Source organism: Neofelis nebulosa, chromosome 7 (assembly GCF_028018385.1).
Source record: "Neofelis nebulosa isolate mNeoNeb1 chromosome 7, mNeoNeb1.pri, whole genome shotgun sequence".
Taxonomy (NCBI): domain Eukaryota; kingdom Metazoa; phylum Chordata; class Mammalia; order Carnivora; family Felidae; genus Neofelis; species Neofelis nebulosa.
In genome coordinates, this window is record NC_080788.1 from 107,378,295 (window position 1) to 107,399,821 (window position 21,527).

General features: G+C 40.4%; 2 protein-coding genes across 3 annotated transcripts in view; one reads left to right on the forward strand and one right to left on the reverse strand.

The window, feature by feature from the left end:
* Nucleotides 1-407: 407 nt before the first annotated feature.
* L3HYPDH (trans-L-3-hydroxyproline dehydratase) lies at nt 408-10,139 on the reverse strand. Its single transcript, XM_058739196.1, has 5 exons — nt 9,524-10,139; nt 5,388-5,557; nt 2,642-2,764; nt 2,415-2,552; nt 408-584 (listed from the first exon to the last, which is right to left on the reverse strand). Exons 1-5 carry the CDS (start codon nt 10,029-10,031, stop codon nt 459-461), a joined length of 1,065 nt encoding a protein of 354 aa, XP_058595179.1. The 5' UTR covers nt 10,032-10,139; the 3' UTR covers nt 408-458.
* A 175-nt stretch (nt 10,140-10,314) lies between these two features.
* JKAMP (JNK1/MAPK8 associated membrane protein) overlaps nt 10,315-21,527 on the forward strand; it is a 30,191-nt gene continuing 18,978 nt past the window's right edge. The window contains exons 1-3 of one of the 2 annotated variants that reach the window (XM_058739199.1): nt 10,315-10,441; nt 13,498-13,589; nt 14,151-14,305. In XM_058739199.1, coding sequence (XP_058595182.1) covers nt 10,438-10,441; nt 13,498-13,589; nt 14,151-14,305 — 251 coding nt within the window. In that variant the 5' untranslated portion in view covers nt 10,315-10,437. The remainder of the gene's footprint in view (nt 10,442-13,497; nt 13,590-14,150; nt 14,306-21,527) is intronic. The other variant, XM_058739200.1, reaches the window with a different exon arrangement.

Consider the following 21,527-nt stretch of genomic DNA (forward strand, 5'->3'; position numbering starts at 1 on the left):
CCCCAGGCTATGTGTGCTAAGTGTTGAGTACCTAATAATAATCCACCTCCCTTACATCCTGCTCGGAGAGAGGATGTTATTTTACTCAAAAACTGGAAGACTAAAACAATGAACTTGTAAGAGGCATTGTTATGAGGGCTACAATTCAAGCTATTATTATTCAACGAGCATCTAAAACAAACTGTAGTAACTAGCAGAGAATAACATTTTAAGACTAATAAGGACTAAGGTATTAATTTTACCTGGTAGGTTAATGACTAGAAAAACATTCTGAATTTTCAGGATTTTGTAAGCTGACAAAGGTGACATTGATACCAATGACATGTGCAAACATGAGGTATAATGATTACATTTAGTCACAGAAATACTATTTTAGAATGAATGGGACTTGGCTTACATGTACAATGTGGATATCATTTTCCATATAATTCAGAAAGAGTGCTGAAAGGTCACAGAAGTCACTTGAGAAGGAATCCATCCCTCAGTGGGTCATCATTTTCCACTATAAAACTTGCTGTACCTGTATAATGGGCTTGCCCAGATACTTCCACTATAACAGCTTTAAAATCCCCACATTTTGCTTCCTGAGAAAAGATGAAAGGAGTATAATATCAAAATACTGCACTTATGTTGTGTCTGGCCTAAAAGTCACATTCTTGACTTTTATCATTTTAAAGAAAACCTAAGGTTCATCTTGTAGGTCATAGAAGGTTTTTAAGGAGAGAGACATGATCAGATTTGTGTTTTAGAGAAATTAACCTGTAAAATGGAAACAAATCAGAGAGGAAAGCAATTAGAAACCTAGAAACCTCTTCAGAGTAACCTTCATTCATTGATGGACTCTAGAGTCACTAGGGTAGTTTTTAGGGAGGCTGGAGAAGAACATAACAGATACTTTGCAGGTGTAACTGGCGGGCATGAGGACTCACAAATGGGAGGTGAGGAGTATGCATGAGTTAAACATGAGTGTAGTTCCTACTTGGAAGTGAAGCAGATACTCCCATTAACCAAGACGGAATGAGACAGGAAGAGCACATTTAGGAAGGAAGCAAGAACTTTTTGACAAGATGACATATCTCTGGGACTGTCATTTCCATATGAGTTTGGTGGACAGTTGGGAATATGAGTGTTAGACTCAGGAGAGAGGCAGGCACATGGTGGGCATGGGAGGGATGAAGGTTCAGGAATGGTCATCAGTGGGGTGGTTGGGAGTTGAGGCCTCCAAAGTGGGTAAAATTACCCAGTGGCATCAAAATGCAGATGAGATGAAAAGGAAACTAAGGATGACATGGTGGGGAGCAGAGGAAGCTGAGGCAGGGTAAGAGACTGAGAAGGCACCATCCTAAGAGCTTGGAAGAGCCCAGACAGAGAGGGAAGGCATGTGGTGTGAGTGAAGATATCCTGCCAAGTATGATTACTAACTATAAAGAAAGAACTCCAAATGTTAACTACCGAGTATCTTTATTATTTCTTAATTTTTAAACATGAGAATAACTAACTCTTATGATAAGATGTCAATCATTAGATTAGGACACAGTAGTTTCATTATCTTTTTATAAAGCTGCTATAATAAAAGCCTCATTAAAAATTTGCTTTGTCCAATAGCAATACAGTAGTGCTTAACAGTGCACGGTCTACACAGAGAGGTCCACAGAGTCTGGCTCTGATATCCGTTAACTGTTTGACCTCTGGCAAATTACCTAACCTCTCGAATCCTCTGTTTTATCATCTGTTTAAAAAGGATAATAACAGTACTGACTTGCCAAGATTCTCATGAGGATTAAATGAGATGGTACGTATAAACTGCTTAGCGTGGAAATTAACATATAGTGAAATTAGCTATAGACTTGAAGACAATGTGCATGTCTGCTTTTGCATTCAGTCAGCTGGGATGTCACCCATCATATGGCCTCTGGAGAGCTCCACTATACACCCGTGGGGCAATGAAAGTGAAAAGCAAATAATGTCTTTGTATTAATGCATGCTAAGTTTTGACCTTGTGGACCCTTAGGAAGGAACTTGGGGGCCCCTAGGGATTCCAAACCACACTTTGAGAACCAATATCCTAGCTGAACAGAAGTTTTTATAGGCCTGATTTAAAAAAAAAAAAATTTTTTTAATGTGTGTTTATTTTTGAGACAGAGCACGAGCAGGGGAGGGGCAGAGAGAGGGAGACAGAGGATCTAAACAGGTTCTCCACGCTGACAGCAGAGACCCCAATATGGTGCCTGAAGTCATGAACTGCGAGACCATGACCTGAGCCGAAGGTGGACACTTAACCGACTGAGCCACCCAGGTGCCCCTAAAATTTTTTTCTGAGAGCTGAGTGAACAAACTTCCCTAACAGGGAACTCAGGCCTCTTCAGTTTCAAAGGTCACACACTTAGAATTAAGAAGCCAAGGGTGTCACTTACCCTGACAGCCTTCCCTGTGAATACTGAGCCAGTTGCACTACTTTTAAAGGCTCTGGTCTGGTTCAGTTCTAGAAGCCCTTTGTGATACTGTAAGGCAATTCGAGCTGTCACTCCTGATCCAGTAGGACTTCTGTCAACCTGTTTCAGAGTAAATGAAGATAAGAGCATTCACAGTGTTCCAGTTCCACACAATCTGGCTTTTGTGCCAAACATTACAGTTTTAATACCTGTTCATCTGCAAACACACAGATGTTGGTGGTTGGTTCCTCACTGTAAGTGTCTTTTCCATCTGTTAATATAGTTCCATACAGAAAGGAAAGGTCTTCACTCTCAGGATGATTAATTTTAAACTGAAAATAACAACAACAAAAAATTCTCATGTAAAATTGTCATGTAAAATTACATGTAAAATAAATATTTTGATTCAAATTTATCTTAATAAGTAATGTAGATGGGGCACTCTTAGGCATAACTTTTCAATCTGTCATTTTTAAAATACTTTTTGGGTCAGGGCAGTAAATGATATCTTTGTCTAGATGAATACAAATAGTTTTATTGGAAGTTACGGTTCTTATCATTCTTTGAGTCCTTTCTAAGGAATTTGTGCTGCAGATAGCCTCTACTAAAGGAACAGTTCTATTTATACACACACACTCCAAATGCTACTCTCTTTGAAATACTGACCCCAGGATGGTTAATCCGTAGACTGGCCGTGTTTGCTCAAACAGGAGGAGCTAAGGCAGTCAGTCATATGCTCACTCTCAGGAGTTTGAAGGGGATAATGTAGAAATATCAGACAATAAACAGCTAGAGCTGAAGTTATTACCATGGGCAGAGACAAGGACCTGGAAGAGAGGTCACGAGCAAGCAAACGTTGTAACAATGCAGAAGCTATTAGGTAAGAGAAATGGTTGGATGAGAAAAAAGATCTACTGTAAAGGATGAAGTCAGTTGGTAATATAAGAAGCAGCAGATACACAGAGAAGCAGGCGCCTGAGTGGTAAAGGATGGTCAGGCCCGAACATGCAATGCTTTCTGTTCTTAGGAGGTCTAGTTGAACTTTTCCTTGGTTTCTCTAATGCCTATTAGATTTCAAACCTGTAGCACCATTACATCACACTATTCACAGGTATGCTCCCCCCACTAGACCCCCGCTCCTTAAAAGTGGGTTTGTTCTTTCTTCGAATCTCTAGCATCTAGCATAGCATAGTCCGACTCAGTAAGTTCTTGGTAAATGTTTGTTAAAAGAATGAATACACCTTTATACACCTTTATAATACAGTGAATATTATACTGTGCTTTAACTAACAGGAATTTAAATAAAAACTTAAAAAAAATAAATGAAGATGAATTTGTGTTAACTTTAGCCCCCACCAAAATGGCCTTTCCCTAAATCTGCATTAGCAGCGTGAATGGTCAACAATTCAGAAAGTAGCTCCGATGCCTGATTTAACACTAACAGATGATGCTATGGTTGGTCATCTCATATGTGATTCTCTCCTATTTTTCTTAGAATCCCTCGTCCCTCAAAGGCCACCCCTTGCCACCTTGGTGAGAAGTTAAAGCTTTAATGAGAAGTTCAAAATTACTCCTTTTATTAAGAAAAATAGGTGGTGCCTGGGTAGCTCAGTCAGTTAAGTGCCTGACTCATGATTTTGTCTCAGGTCATGATCTCATAGTTGTGAGATCGAGCCCCGCATCCAGTTCTGCGCTGGGCCTGGAACTTGCTTAGGATTCTCTCTCTCCCTCGACCTCCCCACCTCGTCCCCTCTCCTGTGCAAGCTCTCAAAAAAAAAAAAAAAAAAAAAGAAAAAAAAAAGAGGAAACGATGCCTTTTCCTCTTAATTTCATTAAAAAATAAGATGAAGTTATTTTATGCCAAATTGTAGCTCAAACTATTAGCTATCTGCTTAGTGAAAAGAAAATTGATATAAATTCAGAGCTTCAGAAGGTGCTATGAGAAAATAATTCTAGATACTAGTATTGACAGCCATGGAAAAATGACAATTTAGAACAGGAATACAGTATATATTTTCATCTTGTTTAAGTTATAAATTATGTTATTAAAGTCTCAGGTATGTTAAATAGGCCCATAATATTATTAGTATATTAGACACTTTTTCACAAATTATTTTTTTCCTTAGAATAGTAATTCTCATATGCTAAAACATTCAAATACTGTATATGAGTTTTACAGGTCCCAATTTTATTTTATTTTATTTTTTTTACAGGTCCCAATTTTAAATGTAAAATGGCAGGCTTATGCTAGAAATGAAAGAATATCCTAGACTTATTTATCATCTAAGCTGATTTTATCAGAATAGTTTTCCCAAGCCAAAACTAGACTGACTTGAATAGTTATTTAGGTAACTTCTTAGCAATATGGGAGAAATTCACTAATTAGGAATTACTGTTCTCTGTGAAATAAAAGAATGATCAGATTTAATGAAATCTATTTTGTAAGCTATAACTGACATTATTTTCAAGTTTTGCAGAATGACCACATATAGCAAAGCATATGCATTTCAAGTTAGTGAAATACTATTTGATACATTATGTGTAAATAGTATCAAATACTATTTGATACTATATGTGTAAATAATCACAAATTTACTAGTATGTATATAAAGTTATTTATTGAACATATATTATAGGTAGGTACTATTCTAAGTCCTTTACATGTATCGAACTTACTTCATTCTTATAACACCCGACGAAGCAGGTATTTCATAATTCCCCTTTTATGACAGGAAGGTTATGTTATTCTTTCGAGGTTACAAAAGTCACAAGTGGCAAAACTAGGACTCCTAGATAGTCTTGCTAGAGAGCCTAAGATTGTAACCAGTACCTTATTCTTAGTACTTCTAATAACCTAAATATATAAATATTTAATTTTCTGTATAGGGACGTAATTTATACTCCCTCCGTGCCACAGAGGAAGGCATTTGTTATGCAAGCAGTGTTTGTACTGACCTGAGCTTTGACTGCTTCCGTCACTGCACTTGCTGCATCCACAAGGTCCCTTGTCTTTGCAGAACAAACATCAAGTCCTACCTTTTCAGCACTAACAAATGCATAAAACGCCCCACCATATGCAATGTCTACCACCATCTTTCCACGACCAGGAACATCCACTAAGAGATCTAAAAAAAATGTGTTTGAAAAGAAGTTTGTTTTTTAGTATTTTGGCAGGAACAGTTCACAGCATTTTTAATATGTGTGTTTTGGTGGAGGGGTGCTTTTTCCTATCATAAAAAGGAATGAAACAAAAATTTATTTTCAAAATAAGCAGCAGATAAATATTAGACCTTTAGCTAAGTGCATCTATTTTTTCTATGTCTTTTATTAATTAATTAATTAATTTATTTATTTATTATTTTTATACAGAATTTATTGTTAAATTGGTTTCCAAACAACACCCAGTGCTCATCCCAACAGGTGCCCTCCTCAATGCCCATCATGCACTTTCCCCTCTCCACCGCCCCCCATCAGTTTTTAAGAGTCTTCTTATGGTTTGCCTCCTTCCCTCTCTGTAACATTCCCCCCCGCCCCTCCTCTCCCCCTGGTCTTCTGTTAAGTTTCTCAGGATCCACATATGAGTGAAAACATATGGTATCTATCTTTCTCTGCCTGACTTATTTCACTTAGCATAATACTCTCCAGTTCCATCCATGTTGCTACAAATGGCCAGATTTCATTATTTTTCATTGCCAAGTAGTATTTTATTATATATATAAATCACATCTTCTTTATCCATTCGTCAGTTGATGGACATTTAGGCTCTTTCCATAATTTGGCTGTTGTTGAAAGTGCTGCTATAAACATTGGGGTACAAGTGCCCCTATGCATCATTAAGTGCATCTATTTTTAACTTGATAATGCTTGCGTAAGTTTTAGAACATCTAGTGCCATGTTTTTCTTAAATCATGTACACTTACTTTATAACTGCTCTGAGGATCTTTGCTAGGAAACCTTAAAGAGGCAGAGAGAGCAGAAATTCTGGGACATCAACATGTGAAAACTATGAAGGAAAATGTAAGTCCCTTTTCATACTATGAGAAATTGTTTAAAATAGGATTTTGGATCCTATTCACAAACTGGCTTTCTTCAACTCTAATGTCAAAACAAAATGAAAAAAAGAGATTTTTCGATTTAAGTTATATATGCTTATTCTATGTATTTTCATCTCATGATGAAAATCTATGTATTTTTATCTCATGAAAGCATCCTGCAAATAGTCAGAATAAATCCATTTTAGAATCACTGCTGATGTTTACAGTATCTTTTTGTGTCAGAGTTTTTGAGTATTCTAAGCCCCTGGCATACCCAAAGTTTCACCCGAAGGTCAGTTGTTTGAAATCCTAAATTGGTATTTCCAAAGGAATGGAGCTGGATGATATTTGGAGATACTAAAACTGTTTTACCCCTTCTTGCATTTTCCTCTCTTCCTCCTCCCCAGTTCATTCTGGCTTGGTGATCACTGCCTTTGGGGGAGGCGTATGTGTGGGGAGAAAGCAGGTTTTATGGAAACCTAAGATCTCAGGGGAGAGAGGTTTGTTGGCAAAGCAGTGTTCTGAAGGGGAAATATTTCTCCCGGTTTCCTCTGGAGTGAGAAAAGAGGCAGCAGGTCCTCAGTGCAGAGGACCTATGTTGACTTCCCCACAGCATACAGGGAGGCTACAGGGTGTGATAGAGATAGCAAAAAGGAGGGGAAGCAGGGGCAGGAGCCACATGGACAGGGATAGATTATGCTTCGCTGGTTAGTTGTGCAGGCTGATGACCAAAAGGCCCTCCTCTCCAAGGCCTTGGCTCTTCTAAGAAAACTTTGCTACACGTATAGCAGGAAAGGGGACACCATGTGGAGGGATGAGGCTAGGCAAATCCAACAAGGCAGAGTAGGGCCTCAAAATCAGACATTGTGAAAAATACAATGTTTATTATATTCCTTAGTTTGCACACTGAGTCATACAAAGATATTGGTATGCCTTCAGTTCCAGGCTGCCCACAGAGCCCCTTTTAACACATAATGTGTCAAAACAGAGCAAGTTGATAATCAAACATGCCTGTGGAACTTAAAAGCAAACACGAATGAAAAATTTTTTGTTTTTATCTTGATGCTGGTGCAACACAAAAGTCAAACTTAATGAAAAGAGAATGAGGAAGTAGATGGAAATGAAGGACGGCTGGAAAGCTAAGCGTGGCTTTGGTGTCCTCGTGTGTAAAATGGAACTGCTATTCCACCCTGAAAGGATTGTTTTGTGAATTCCATGTAATAATGTGTGGGGAGTGCCTGGCACAAATTAGGAACATAATAAATGTTGATAGTAAGGTCAAAAGGTTAATTTCTAGTGGGAAGAGGGCTATTAGGGGGATGTTTACATTTGCTAATCACCATGTTCTCTCAGTTTCATTTATTTACTTATTCTACAAATATTAATTGACTACCTTACTGTTCTAGCACTTAAAAAACCAGTTTTCATTTTAGCTGAAGGGAGTGAAAAAGAACTCAATGGTCCTCTAAGGTGGGTACTGTGGTCATCTTCATTTTGCAGATCATGACTTTGAGGCATTGAATCCCTTTCACAAGGTCATCAAGATGGGGAGGGGCTGAGCAGTGATCTTGAACCCTGTCTACCCTTTTTGTATTTTTCAAAGTAGAGAATTTAGCATATTTTTTTAATGACTCAAAGTGACCATTAGTGCCCACTGATTATTGTATAGTCACACAGTGATGCTCTTGGGAGCTATTGTGCTTATGGATTGGCTGTCCTGCCCTAACCAGCCCCGAATGATGGTAAACTTGCTGCCAGCTGTCATTTCCCACAATTCTAGAGTGCTTCTAATCTGGTGCTGGGGTTGCCTGGGGAGAAACTGGATAGCCAAGCTACTTAAACTGCTGAGATTTTTGAGATACAATCTTAAACATCCACCTGTCTGTCTCAAGTGCCCTCCCAATTAGGACGTGATGCCATTCTCTTGTAGAGGGCAAAATGGCATAAATTTCCCCCAGGGGAATTCTTCATCAACCTGTGTGTTTCAACTGCCTGCGGCTGCTCAGACTGGCAAATGCCTGCTCATGCCTGGGCTATTACTGTATCATCCATAATCAGGCTAATCTAGAATCCAAATCCTCAAGAAAGATTAAGATCTAACAGAATGATTTGCATGCACTGAAGACTTAAGGAAAGGAAGCGATAACCCTATTCCTGAATGGACTAAATTAGCTCTCAGCTCACTTCCAGTCATGCCTATTTTGGAGAGATCTCCCTCTTTGTAAGGGTTATAGTTACACACACTCTGTTTTACATGACTAGGCTCTGTGCTAAGGAACCCACCAAAACCTTTTAGAGGCTCAGCACTTGTAGAACTCTAGCAAACCTATATATTCTGCAGCCTTCTGTCTCTAGAAATGTTTTGTTAAATGCTAAGTACCTTGCATACTCTTAATCTTCACCCAAAACTCAATGAGATAACAAATGAAAAAATATGGGCACAGAGAGGTTAGTAATTTGATTAAGGTTGCATAGATAGCTTTAAGGGGTTGTCAGGATTTGGCCCCAGGCAACATCTGTTCCTGTTCTTAAAGAGTAAGAGCAGCAACGTCTGTAACTTCCCGATTTGTAAATTGCCTAATTCATTCGTTGTTACTTCTTTTCCAAAGAAGTGGGGAAGGCACTTTGTACAGGTGAGGAAAAGGAGACAGGGTTTAGTAACTTGTCAGGGAGTAATAATGTGTCTCATATGTGTATTCTTAACGAGCCAATGAACCCTGGTACATTGGCTGTTCTTTGCTCTTTCTAACCCTATGAGACTTACCCAACTGTGAAGTCTCTAGGAATGCCTGACAGTGAGGAGTGAGGCGCTGAGTAAGGGAGATACGGAATTCTGTACTCAAGGCTCTCCCAAGACCAAGATGAATAAATCTGCGGGATAATCGAATTGCACACACCGCACAAATCCGCAAGGCTGACGCGCATTTGATTTGGAATTACCTTTTTATTAACTGCAAAGGCATGAGAGTGTGTTAATTGCTATGCGTGGGTTCCAGGCCAGAGAGGTGGTTAGTGGTGTTAGTTGCGTCCCGGAGCTGGGAGGGTGTCGCCGTTTACCTGTGGCCAGCGCGAAGGCCGGGACGCTGTGGAAGCGCACAGGGCCGCGACTGCGGCCGCCCTCGCATTCCACGAAGGCGGCCACCAGCCCGCACGGGCAGTGGATGTTGACGCGGGCCTCGCGGGCAGCGGCCGGGGGCGCGGGGACCAGCCCGAAGTCGACGGCGAAGCGGCCCAGCGCCAGCACTGCGTGGCCGCACATGGAGCTGTAGCCCTCGTTATGCAGGAACAGGACGCCCAGGTGCGCATCCGGCAACTCGCTAGGCACCAACACAGCCCCGTACATGTCCCGGTGCCCGCGTGGCTCGAACATGAGCCGTCGTCGCAGGTGGTCAAGGTGCTGGCGCATGTAGCGCCGCTTGGCCAGTAGTGTGGGGCCGACCACTTCCGGACACCCCGCCAGCACGATGCGCAAGGGCTCGCCGCCCGTGTGCATGTCCACCACCGACAGCGCCGGTGTCCCCGGGTCGTGCGGCGGCAGCCGCGGCACCGCCAGCGCGCTCTCCATCGCTAGCGTCCAGGAGCTCCACCACGTCACCGCCGGACGCGCTTCCAGCCTCGAGCCCACCCGCGCACTCCGCGCGCGAGAGAGGGTGGACGTACAGCCGCCTCGGGGGCGGGGCCTCAGAGAGGAGACTAGGAAGCGCGAGGGGGCGGGGCTTCGGCGTGGTGGGGCGGGGCGGGGCTTCGGCGTGGTGGGGCGGGGCGGGGCTTCGGCGTGGTGGGGCGGGGCGGAGCTTCGGCGTGATGGGGCGGGGCGGGGCTTCGGCGTGATGGGGCGGGGCGGGGCTTCGGGTTGGTCGCCCGGGTTACCAGGAGGTGGGGCCGCTTTGGCTGCTGTGGCCCGGATGTCCGGGCGCCGCGAGCGGGGTGGCTGATTTCGGAGCTTCTTCAAGGAAACCTGCAAGCGGCCAATGGGTGAGTGGTCATCGAAGTCCCGTAAAGCGTTTGCCTTAGTCCCTGCTTCTTCCCCTCGCTGGCGCCTCTGGGCTCTGCTCCTGCGGGTGGCCTCCGGGTAGCGGCGCATCCTTGCCCCTTGCTCGCACCGCCCTCGAGCGGGCCCGGGACTCCTCCAGGGGTCGGGACGGTCTCGGCCCCTCTCGGGCTGCAGAGGAGACGTGCCTCTTGGGGGATGCCGGCCGTGTGCCAGGGCAAAGGCCAGGTCTTTGTTGTTCGGGAGGTCACTTCGCTGCCCTTGTTTTAGTTCCTTTGTGTAGCGTTCATGGCTGACTTAAGAATTTAAAGCGCGGGCGTTAGTGCCCAGAGAACATTAAAGGAAGCTGAAGCTAATTGCTGCCTAACTGTTGTCGCCCGCTTCAGCGTCAGACGTTAAGTTTACAGGGCCCTTCACAAAGCGGCAAGACAGTTGCAAAAAAAAAAAAAAAAAAAAAAAGTCTTAAAATTTTAGCCGTCCTCCAGGAAAGGAGATGGGAGGGGAAATTGAACGGACACGGGGAGCCGCGGTTTTGTTTGATGGGTGATGAGCTGTTGTTGGTTACAGTCAATCATAGTGGTTTTCAGGCCTTGGATTTGAAATACATACATATGTATTTATAAAACATCTAGGTGCAAAATCCACGTGGAAGAAGCCTCCATTCTTTAATTCTGTCTTCTCAAAAAATCTGAAACAATTCATTTTTGTCTGTTAGTAATTTAGGACATAGTGATTACAATTGGTTAAAAAGTGCCAAATAAGGTAAAGAAGACCATGGATTAAAAAAAGTAAGTGTGATAAAAGTGACAACATTAAAGTTGGCAGACTTTTAGTCTGTGCTATTGCTGTTGTTTCTCAGCACAAGGAGAAAAAAGTCAAATCTACTTGAATTTGAAAGGGGAAAGGACATAGTGGACCAAGCAGTCTCTAGAGTGTGAATTCATGAAGAATTTGGGAAATGGTTATTCAAGAATAGTGAAAGGAAGGAAAAATTCTTCTCTACCCTTAGGGTTTTCCAGCTGGGCTAATGATTAAACTCACATGAGACAGATTAACAGGAAAAAAAACAACCTCAGAGTTTTATAACAAGTGTATGGAGAAACAATTATGAAATTGAAACCTAAGAAATGACCAAGGCAGGGAGTTCTTATACGTTTTAGACAAAGAGACAATAAACTTGGAAGGAACTTACGGGTAAAGGAAAACAGAATTTGGGGCCAAGGTAGTAGGTTAGTAAAATAACAAGGTTTACTTCTGCAGCTTTATTATCACTGATAATAAAGGATGTCTTTTTGCTTAGTATAAGGAGGATATTTTTCGTATGGGAGGTTTGTTCCTTGCTTTCAGGAGAGAGGGTCGGAGTGTCCTTGCCCCCGTTGTTTCTTAAGTAACATTTGTTTAAAATAATTGGTATGCCAAAGTAGCACATTTTGGGAACCGGCCCTTGGCCCCTACAATGGTCATAAAATACTTATTTTCCAAGTTGATTCATACTTGACCACAGGTGTTTAGGATTTATTCCTTAATATATAGTGCAGTATTGGTTTCAGGAGTAGAATTCAGTCATTTATCACTTACATATAACACCTGGTACTCATCATAACAAGTGCCCTCCTTAATGCCCATCACCCACCTCCCCTCCAGAAGCTCTCTGTTCTCTATAATTGAGTCTCTTATGGCTTGTCTCCCTCTCCAGTTTTATCTTATTTTTGCTTCCCTATGTTCATTGGTTGTGTTTCTTAATGTCCACATATGAGTGAAATCATATGGTATTTGTCTTTTTCTGACTGACTGATTTCGCTTCTGGATTTACTCTACTCAAGGCTCTAGGTTCTTTGAGGGCAGGGACTCTTGTTATGTTGCTCTGTGGATCTTTAGAAGTCCCTAGCCAGGGAATCTGATACTTAATGCATGTTTATTGAATGAATAAGTCAATGAACAAAGGAAATCAGATGTCTCTGATGAAAAAAACTCCTTTAATAACTTCTTCCTGTTGATGAGGTCACAGACAATCTGTAGACCCAGAGTTTTTGTTGTGTTGTTTTGTTTTGTTTTGTTTTTATAAAGAAGACCTGCTTTTATTTTCCCTAAGCCTTGAGATCAGAGATTCTAAGGGAGTTGTTCCCAAATATTGTGGAGAGGCCCAGTGACAACCTTGATGAGATTTTCACCTGTCCTCAAAAAAAATGACAAAAGTTAGGACAATGTTGTAAGGTTTTTCCTAAAGGTAAATTTATTTATTTTAAAGGCCTGCCCTTTATTTCAAAGTTATGTATTTTCTGCTTTTCTGGTATTAAAATGTGTTCTATTATGAATGAAGGTGATATTTTGTGTGAACGAAAGGTGACGTGTGTGTGCATATGTGCACACTTACTGTTATGTTTGGGCCAAATGTGGGGTGGTGATCGTCTATTAGTTTCCTAATTAAAAAATGGAAATGCAAAAGTCTAGACCATCTCATCAAGGGGGAGTAGCTCTTGGAGCCATTGGGACATACTGGGTTAAGCTTTTTTAAAAAAATTTTTTAATGTTTATTTTTTACTTTATTTTTGAGAAAGAGACAGCAGGGGAGGGGCAGACAGAGGGAGACACAGAATGTGAAGCACACTCCAGGCTCCAAGCTGTCAACCCAGAGCCAGACGTGGGGCTTGAGCTCACGAACCGCAAGATCATGACCTGAGCTGGAGTCTGACACTTAACTGACTGAGCCACCCTGGTACCACCCCCCCCCCACCCCCCCGCCCTGCCCCCGCCTTGGGTTAAGCTTTGAATTCTGGGGATAGATCCCACTCGGCTGGCTGAGGGGTCTTAATCATAAGGAATAGCCTTAACATCAAAGTTTCAGTGTTACTTTCTGCATTGTTACAGTGTAAAAGGAGAAAGTTAAGTTTAAAAATAAGTGTATCAAGACTTTTGTCTAATACGTATCATTTTTTAATTCAACTGTGTTGAGGTATTTCTGCTACGTGCTTCAGCTGTTATTACTCTTTTTTTTATAATCATAAAAGATGTTACTATACTGGCATTTGTTTTTAAAAAGCTGTCGATATTCAACCAGCATGCCTTGGACTTTACTGTGGGAAGACCCTATTATTTAAAAATGGCTCAACTGAAATATATGGAGAATGTGGGGTAAGTCTTAACATTTAATGTGTTATTTCATTGCTAAAATCTTTTTGCTTTTGAAATATTTGCATACATAGAATCTTTTTTTCTTCAGTATACTCATAAATTTATAAAAATATGAGGCATTAATAAAATTCTTATTTGTGTTGTCATATTGTCAACATATTGTCATTTTTGACAGTTGCAGTTAGTATTTTTTTTAGTATCTTTTAATTTTATAGTAACTTTTACTTGTTATTAATGATATAGTACAGTGACTTAGTTATTAACGATATAATACAGTTAACATTAAAACTCCAGAACTTTTCTTGGCAATTATTTTTATACAGTGTTATTAACTAATCATTTAAAGTTTTAGTAACTTAATAAAAGGAATTTTTTAAGAGTGTTATACAGCTAAAACCAAATACAATATAGATTTAATTTTACTTATGAACTTTCTTATTTCTAAAAGATGTACATGTAAACATGTTTAAACTGAAATGGGATGTCTTTATAGAATGACTTTGGGATATCAGTGTTCTAAAATAATATATGTACATAAAATATTGTTTTTATATTTTGTAGGTGTGTCCAAGAGGACAGAGAACAAATGCACAGAAATATTGTCAGCCTTGCACAGAGTCTCCAGAACTTTATGATTGGCTTTATCTTGGATTTATGGCTATGCTTCCTCTTGTTTTACATTGGTTCTTCATTGAATGGTACTCGGGGAAAAAGAGGTTAGCACTTGCTATGAATGTATCTGGATGGACTGATGTTGGAATAATCATTTAGAAGACCTTATTAAATAATTATGCTTGTGTTATTTTGAAAGTGGAAAAACTGTTTATATTCTGATTACATTTTAAAATTATTTATTTTTATATTCTGATTACTTTTTAAAAAAATTATTTAATATAATTTATTGTCAAGTTGGCTAACATACAGTGCATACAGTGTGCTCTTGGTTTGGGGGGTAGGTTCCCATGATTCATCACTTACATACAACACCCATTGCTCATCCCAACAAGTGGCCTCCTCAATGCCCATCACCCATTTTCCCCTCTTCCCTGCCCCTCCCGTCAACCCTCAGTTTGTTCTCTGTATTCTGATTACTGTTGACTCTGGCAAGAAAACTTAATGATAGGGCATGACTCAGTAATTATCTAGGGAGGTATCCTTTGTTTTAATGTTTAAATGATATTGAAGTTAATACTTTTTTCATTTCTCAATTACAATCTTTATGGATTTCCTACAAAGAATTGGTCATGATTACAAACTGTGTATTGTAGAATACTTTGTGATTTAATTTAATCCTAGTAATCTAAAATGTAGTTAAAATGAGGGGCGCCTGGGTGGCGCAGTCGGTTAAGCGTCCGACTTCAGCCAGGTCACGATCTCGCGGTCCGTGAGTTCGAGCCCCGCGTCAGGCTCTGGGCTGATGGCTCAGAGCCTGGAGCCTGTTTCCGATTCTGTGTCTCCCTCTCTCTCTGCCCCTCCCCCGTTCATGCTATGTCTCTCTCTGTCCCAAAAATAAATAAAAAACGTTGAAAAAAAAAATTTAAAAAAAAATAAAATGTAGTTAAAATGATATAACTGCCACCTAATTATGAAAACTCCTACTAAAACATTAAATCAACAGACATTTATGGAGCACGGTGTTTTACGTTTAGATCAAGGGAAGAGGTACAGAAATAATTGATGTGGTTTATAGTCATAATCTTTAGAGAAGACAAATGTGTATACAACTAGTTATGTGATTCCGTCTTAAAAGTGTATAAACAAAAAGTGTATAAAAGCGTTAGAACAAGATGCTCTGGAATCACAAAGAGTAGAAGAGAGAAATTGTGCCTGGTGAGGTCTGAAAGACTTCAGGAAAACATTTTGGGTAGGGGAAGTAGCATGCGCAGTGGCACGGAGGGGTGAAATACGTGCCGTGTTGTGGGTGGGACTGGAAGTGGTTTGGGGTGGTCTGAGTGCGGATTGCACATGAAAGAAAGGTCATAAACAGGAGAGTGGGAAAGTAGGTTGAGGCTAGAATGTGAAGATTCTTTTTTTTTTTTTTAATTTTTTTTTTTTTTTAACGTTTATTTATTTTTGAGACAGAGAGAGACAGAGCATGAACGGGGGAGGGGCAGAGACAGAGGGAGACACAGAATCGGAAGCAGGCTCCAGGCTCCGAGCCATCAGCCCGGAGCCCGACGCGGGGCTCGAACTCACGGACCGCGAGATCGTGACCTGAGCTGAAGTCGGCCGCTTAACCGACTGAGCCACCCAGGCGCCCCTAGAATGTGAAGATTCTTGATGAGGATGTGGACTCGGTCTTACTGGGAATGAGGAGCCCAATTAGTACATTTCAGCCCTACTGATTTTTAGTTGCTCTAAATTCTTGGTATCTTTCCTTCCCCATTCATCAGCTTTTCTCTGCCTCAAATACTCTCTTCCCTATGACTGCACCTTTTTACCTAGCTGCCTTTTTCCCTTCAGATTTCAGTTTAAATTACACCTAGTCATAGAAGCCCTCCCTTCGTCAATCTGCCCCCTCCCTTATTTTTCTTTTTTAATAGCACTCTTCATTTTGTTGTTTTTGTTTTGTATTTAGCGCTCAGTACAATTTATGGTTGTGTTTGTCTCCGACTAGAAGTCCAGAGGGCAGTGGCAATCTCTTGTTCGCCATGGCATTTCCAGAGATCAGCTCAGCAGCTGTCTCATGACAGGTGCTCATTTAGTATTTGCTGCATGGATGATTTATGGGTAAAAGTTTTGGTTTAGAGAAGTAACATCACTGGCTGTATATTTATTTTAGGAAGGTAACTTCTATAGAGGGTAGATTAGAGGTGAGGCTGTTTCCAAAAAGTAGGGATAGCCAGACTCCAGTACTGTTGAGTGGGAATGGAATGAATGGTCCAGTGGAAATAGAATTAATAGTTTTCTGGATCCCTCCTAATAAATCCAGGGTGATTATTTATATATTTGGAAAAGCATTCATTCTTTTTCCGATGGCTGTGTAAAAAGGTTTTTGAAAAAATAGCTCTCATCTTGCTTTTAATTTCTGTTATAGAACGTTGAGAGATGAGGGTGAGAAAGGAGATGGGATCAACCAAAAGCTGAAATGGAATGATTGCTCAGCTAGTTGGCTGGAACTTCTTAGCCACAAACACGGAAGAGAGGGTGTAGAGATGCACCTCACCAAATGTATTTGAATTGAAACAGCACGTATGTTTAGAGGGAGAGTCATGGAGCAGAGGGTGGGGTTTGGTTTGAGGGTAGAGCGGAGGAGTGACTAGTGCTTGGGGAAGAAAGGAGGTGGGTTTAAAAAGGAATTCGCATAACGTGGGTGTGCTTTGCCAGAAAGGAAATTGGAAAGGAAATAGGCTGCAAAGAACACAAGAGCCATGTCTTGCATTGTCCTGAGATGTTGCCCTCAGGAAAGGAAGCAGAGGCCCAGCTGTGTGAGGCTAGACCTTTTATTCATTGTCATTTCCTTAAGTAAAGAGCCTATTTGGATATTCTTTTTCTTAATTCCACCTACCCCCATGAAACTTTAATATCATAGATAAACTGTTTATTTATGTCATGTATGCATATATGTGCTTTATATATATAACAAATGTAAGATTATTTTATCCCCAAGACCTGACTCTTGACCTCTTAGGTGTGAAGTCACCCATTGAGAATGCATGGGCCAGACTCTCCTAGCAGCTTTCCTTTGTGGTAACCTTGTTTTCCCCAGAGTTTAGTATTAAATTTATTTTTCTTTAAGGCCAGAGCAAAGATCAGCAGAATTGCATATTTTTATGTAGTACAGTCAGAAGTTGTGCTCCTTATGTAATTTTTTATAGAATTTGTAACTTTTAGAATGTATTCATTCAGCATCTCTAGGGATGTTTTCAATGTGCCCAGTGATAGGCTGGGTTGTGAGATTCTGAGATGACTAAAATGCAGATGCTGATAGTCCAGTGGATGAGATAGACAAGCCAGGACAGTTTTTGTGAGTTTGTGTAATGGAGATATGTGCACAGTTTTAAGGTCGGCATGAAGAAGGAAGAAGTTAATTTTGATTCTGAGAATAGGGTGGTGTCACACAAGAAAAAACTAACTTCAAGCTGGACTTTGAAAAGTGAGTAGTTTTTGATAGAGAAATTGAAGAAAGAGCCTATCACACAGCAGGAAAAACATATGCAAAAGGATAGAGGCAAGAAAGAGCACAGTATAATCAAGAAATGAGAGGTGAGGATCCTGTGAAAAAGTAGGGACTAAATGAGACCAGGACATAAAGAGATGTGGGGCTTCAGGAGTCCTAGGAAATATAAGACCTGGCAATAATGCCAGAGCTGATCTTGAAGGATACACAGCTTGCCAGACAGGTGAGTGAAGCCTGCCCAGATGTGTGGAGGCTTGAGGAAAAAGGCATGTAGCATGGCCAGGAGGTGTGGAAGATAATGCCGGTAAAGAGTATTTTTCCTGAAAGACAGATGGGACTCCTTGAATAGTCTAATAAGGGGAGTTTTAGAATCAGATTTCATTTTGTAAAGATCATGTGGTTGGCTGCAGAAAGATTGAAAGGGAGCATGATGGGAAGAAGTTATTAAATGATAGCAAGTTGGGGGGCTCAGTTGGTTATGCATCCAACCCTTGATTTCGGCTCAGGTCATGGTCTCACAGTGTGTGAGATCGAGCCCTGCATCAGGCTGGCTATCCGCATGGAGCTTGCTTGGTATTCTCTCCTTTTGTCTCTGCCTCTCCCTAACTTGTGCACACTTTCTCTCTTCCTCTCAAAATAAATAAACATTAAAAAATAAAGTAATAGCAAGAAATGATGAGATTGGGATGTTGCCTCTAAAAATACGAATTCTATAAGGAAGCAAAATATGGGATTATATAAAATGAAATTGTAGATGTTTACGTATTCATTGTTTCCCTATGTGTAAAATCACGTAAGAGTTCAGCTTCCAACAATATGGAGTAATAAGGGGCTCCAAGTGACCCTTCTGCAGGAAATAACTAAAATTTGAAAAAGGTGTACTATTCAAGACATTGCTGGTCTCACTGGAAGCAGGGGAGATCTCCAAGAATTCTTTTAGAAAACAAACCAACCCATTCTAAGCGGGGGCCAGAGTGACAAAGCTGACTGAAAGGATGGGAGAGCTGCCTGAGATTAACTGCTGATAGCTGCAGATACTGAATCTGAGGCAGCCAGTGCTAAGCCTAGACTCTCAAGAGGCTGAAGCCCAGTAGTGACGGGCATGCTTCTGGCAAAAACAGCAAATCCTCTTTGCTGGGAATCTTCCCCATTCTCAGTTTAGGTCCATAAGATTCTTGTTCATTACTATCTATTAATGACCTCGTATTGCATGGTAAACAAATAAGCTTTATGCCTGAGAGTTGGTAGACATAACAAACAATATAGTTATGCTTCCAAAGGACTGCAGATAATGGACTTAGGACTATACAGTATAAAACTGCTATCTTTACAGTGTTAAAGAAATAAAGGATGCAGTGCCAAAGATCTCCAAGAGTCAACAAGAGATTGTTGGGAATGAATAAACAGATTTGTTTTAAAAACAAAAGGAACTTCTAGAAATGAAATTTGAAAAATGATAGGTCGATCAGTTGAAGATAGAATTAGTGAATTAGGAAATTGATATGTCTAAAGGAATAACAATACAGTGCTGAAAGAAAAGGATATAGAAAATATGAAACATATTAAGAGAAATGGAGCATAGAATGAGAAGCTATAACATATGTCTGTAATACCTGCCGGGAATCCACCTAGGCTCAATTAAACATTCAGACTTAATGTTTTGAGGTCATACCAAGCAAGCACCAGTGGACCCAGAAGGAACAGCTTGCCCCCAGGGCAGTGTCAGCTTTTGAAGCAATTGAGCTCAGCTGTAGGAAGTTAAAATCCACATCGAGTGGTTGTAGGAGTCCAAGCTTAAAGTATTATGCCTTAAAGGAGCAAGTCTTTCTGTAATATGACCATAAGTATGGTTTCCAGAGTCCTGTAAGGGACATCCCAATTATGGGAATTGCTAAACTCAAGAGAGCCAGACTGTGGTGTCCCCATCATGTATTTATTGCTCATTTATAGTTCTCTCCAGTTCAGATGTATTTTGCCAGTGAAGAGGTTGTGTGTATCCTAAGTAATGTAACCTAGCAGTAAAGTTGACATTCTACCTTTATCAGGCTTCCAGAGGAACAGAGGTAGAGTTAAGTGAAGGTCAGTCTTGTGTACAGGGGGGAAAAGGTTTTATTAACTCTGCATAGTTTCTAATCAGAGTCTTCAGAAAAAATAGAGAAAATGAAGGAAAGCCAGTATTTAAATATCTATTAGCTTTAGGTTTTATAGAAATAGTGAAAAACAGATTTGCAGAATTGCTTCTGGGGAAGCAAAACACATTCCAAGCAGAATAAATAAGAAATTCATACCTATCCACATTATAATTAAACCGCAGAACACCAAAGATAAGAGGCCACTGGTGCTCTGGTCAGCAGCCAGCTTTGCGCTCACAGCTGGCAGCTAGCATCTACTCCAGCCATTTGAGTTCGTCATTTTGAACTATGCAACTCGGTCAAGGCTCTAGATGAGTACATCCCAATTGGTATCACATGGAACAGAAAGGACTGCTCAGGTGTGCCCAAACCACAAACTGGTGAGAGATAACCAGTGGTGTTGGTTTTAAGCAAAGAAGTGTTGGGATAGTTTGCTGTGTAGTGATAGATAACTGAAATATTGTTCAGATAGAAAACTCAAAAGCATCTATAGAATAGTTAATAGAAATAAGAGAGTTTACTTAGTAAAGAAGCCAGCTGTAAGAGAAATATACAGGATCAATGATCTCCCTATAGTTCACATATAGTACCATAGTATTGTGACACAGCTAAGACCAAGGTAGCTAAGCTACATTGGACTCCTATGGTGGTCCCTGACAAGCTAATTCTAAAATCTATATGGAAGTGCAAAAGCCCAAGAATGGCCAAGACCACTGAAGAAGTAGAAGAACATATGTAATATCAAGAATTATTGTCATATTCTCTTGCCTCAGGGATAAATGGACCATAGGAACAAAATAGCGAACCTAAAAACAGTCCAGTTATATATAAAACTTGTATGGCAGAAGTGGCATGGCAGTTAGGGTGGGGTGGGGTGTAGGGTACTCAATAAAAGGCTATTCCTGGGACCATTGGATATCCAAGTGGGAAAATCTAATCTACCATATATATATACGCATATATGTATATACATATATGCGTATATATATATGTATATATATATATACGTATATATATACACATATATGTATATACATATATGTATATATATATAATATACAGAAATCTGTTCTAGGTGAGTCACAGATTTAAATGTGAAAGCAAAACCTTCAAACTTTTAGAAGAAAGTATAGGATAATTTGTCTCAGAGTGAGGATTTCTCAGAACATGAAAATGCTAACCAGAATGTTAAAAATTATTAAAGCCAATTATATCAAAATTTAGAACATCTGTTCATAAAGATACCACAGTAAAGTGAAAATTCAGCTCCTAAACTGAGAGGAAGACATTTGCAACATATTTGACTAAAACAAATGGATGAACAGTGGAATGTGCACAGTAGTGAAAATGCGTAAAGCAGTGAAAATGACTGAACTTCAGGGGCACCTGGGTGGCTCAGTCAGTTGAGTGTCTGAGTTCAGCCTTGGTCATGATCTCACTGTTCCCAAGTTTGAGCCCCCCACGTTGGGCTCTGTGCTCACAGCTCAGAGCCTGGAGCCTGTTTCAAATTCTGTGTCTCCCTCTGTCTCTCAGCTCCTACCCCACTCACACTCTCTCTCTCTCTCTAAAAAATAAACATTAAAAAAAGTAAAAGGACTGAACATCTATAAGCAATGCCATGGATGAATCTTGGAAATGTTATTTTGAATGGAAAAAAAAAAAACCTCAAAAGACATATCACTTTGT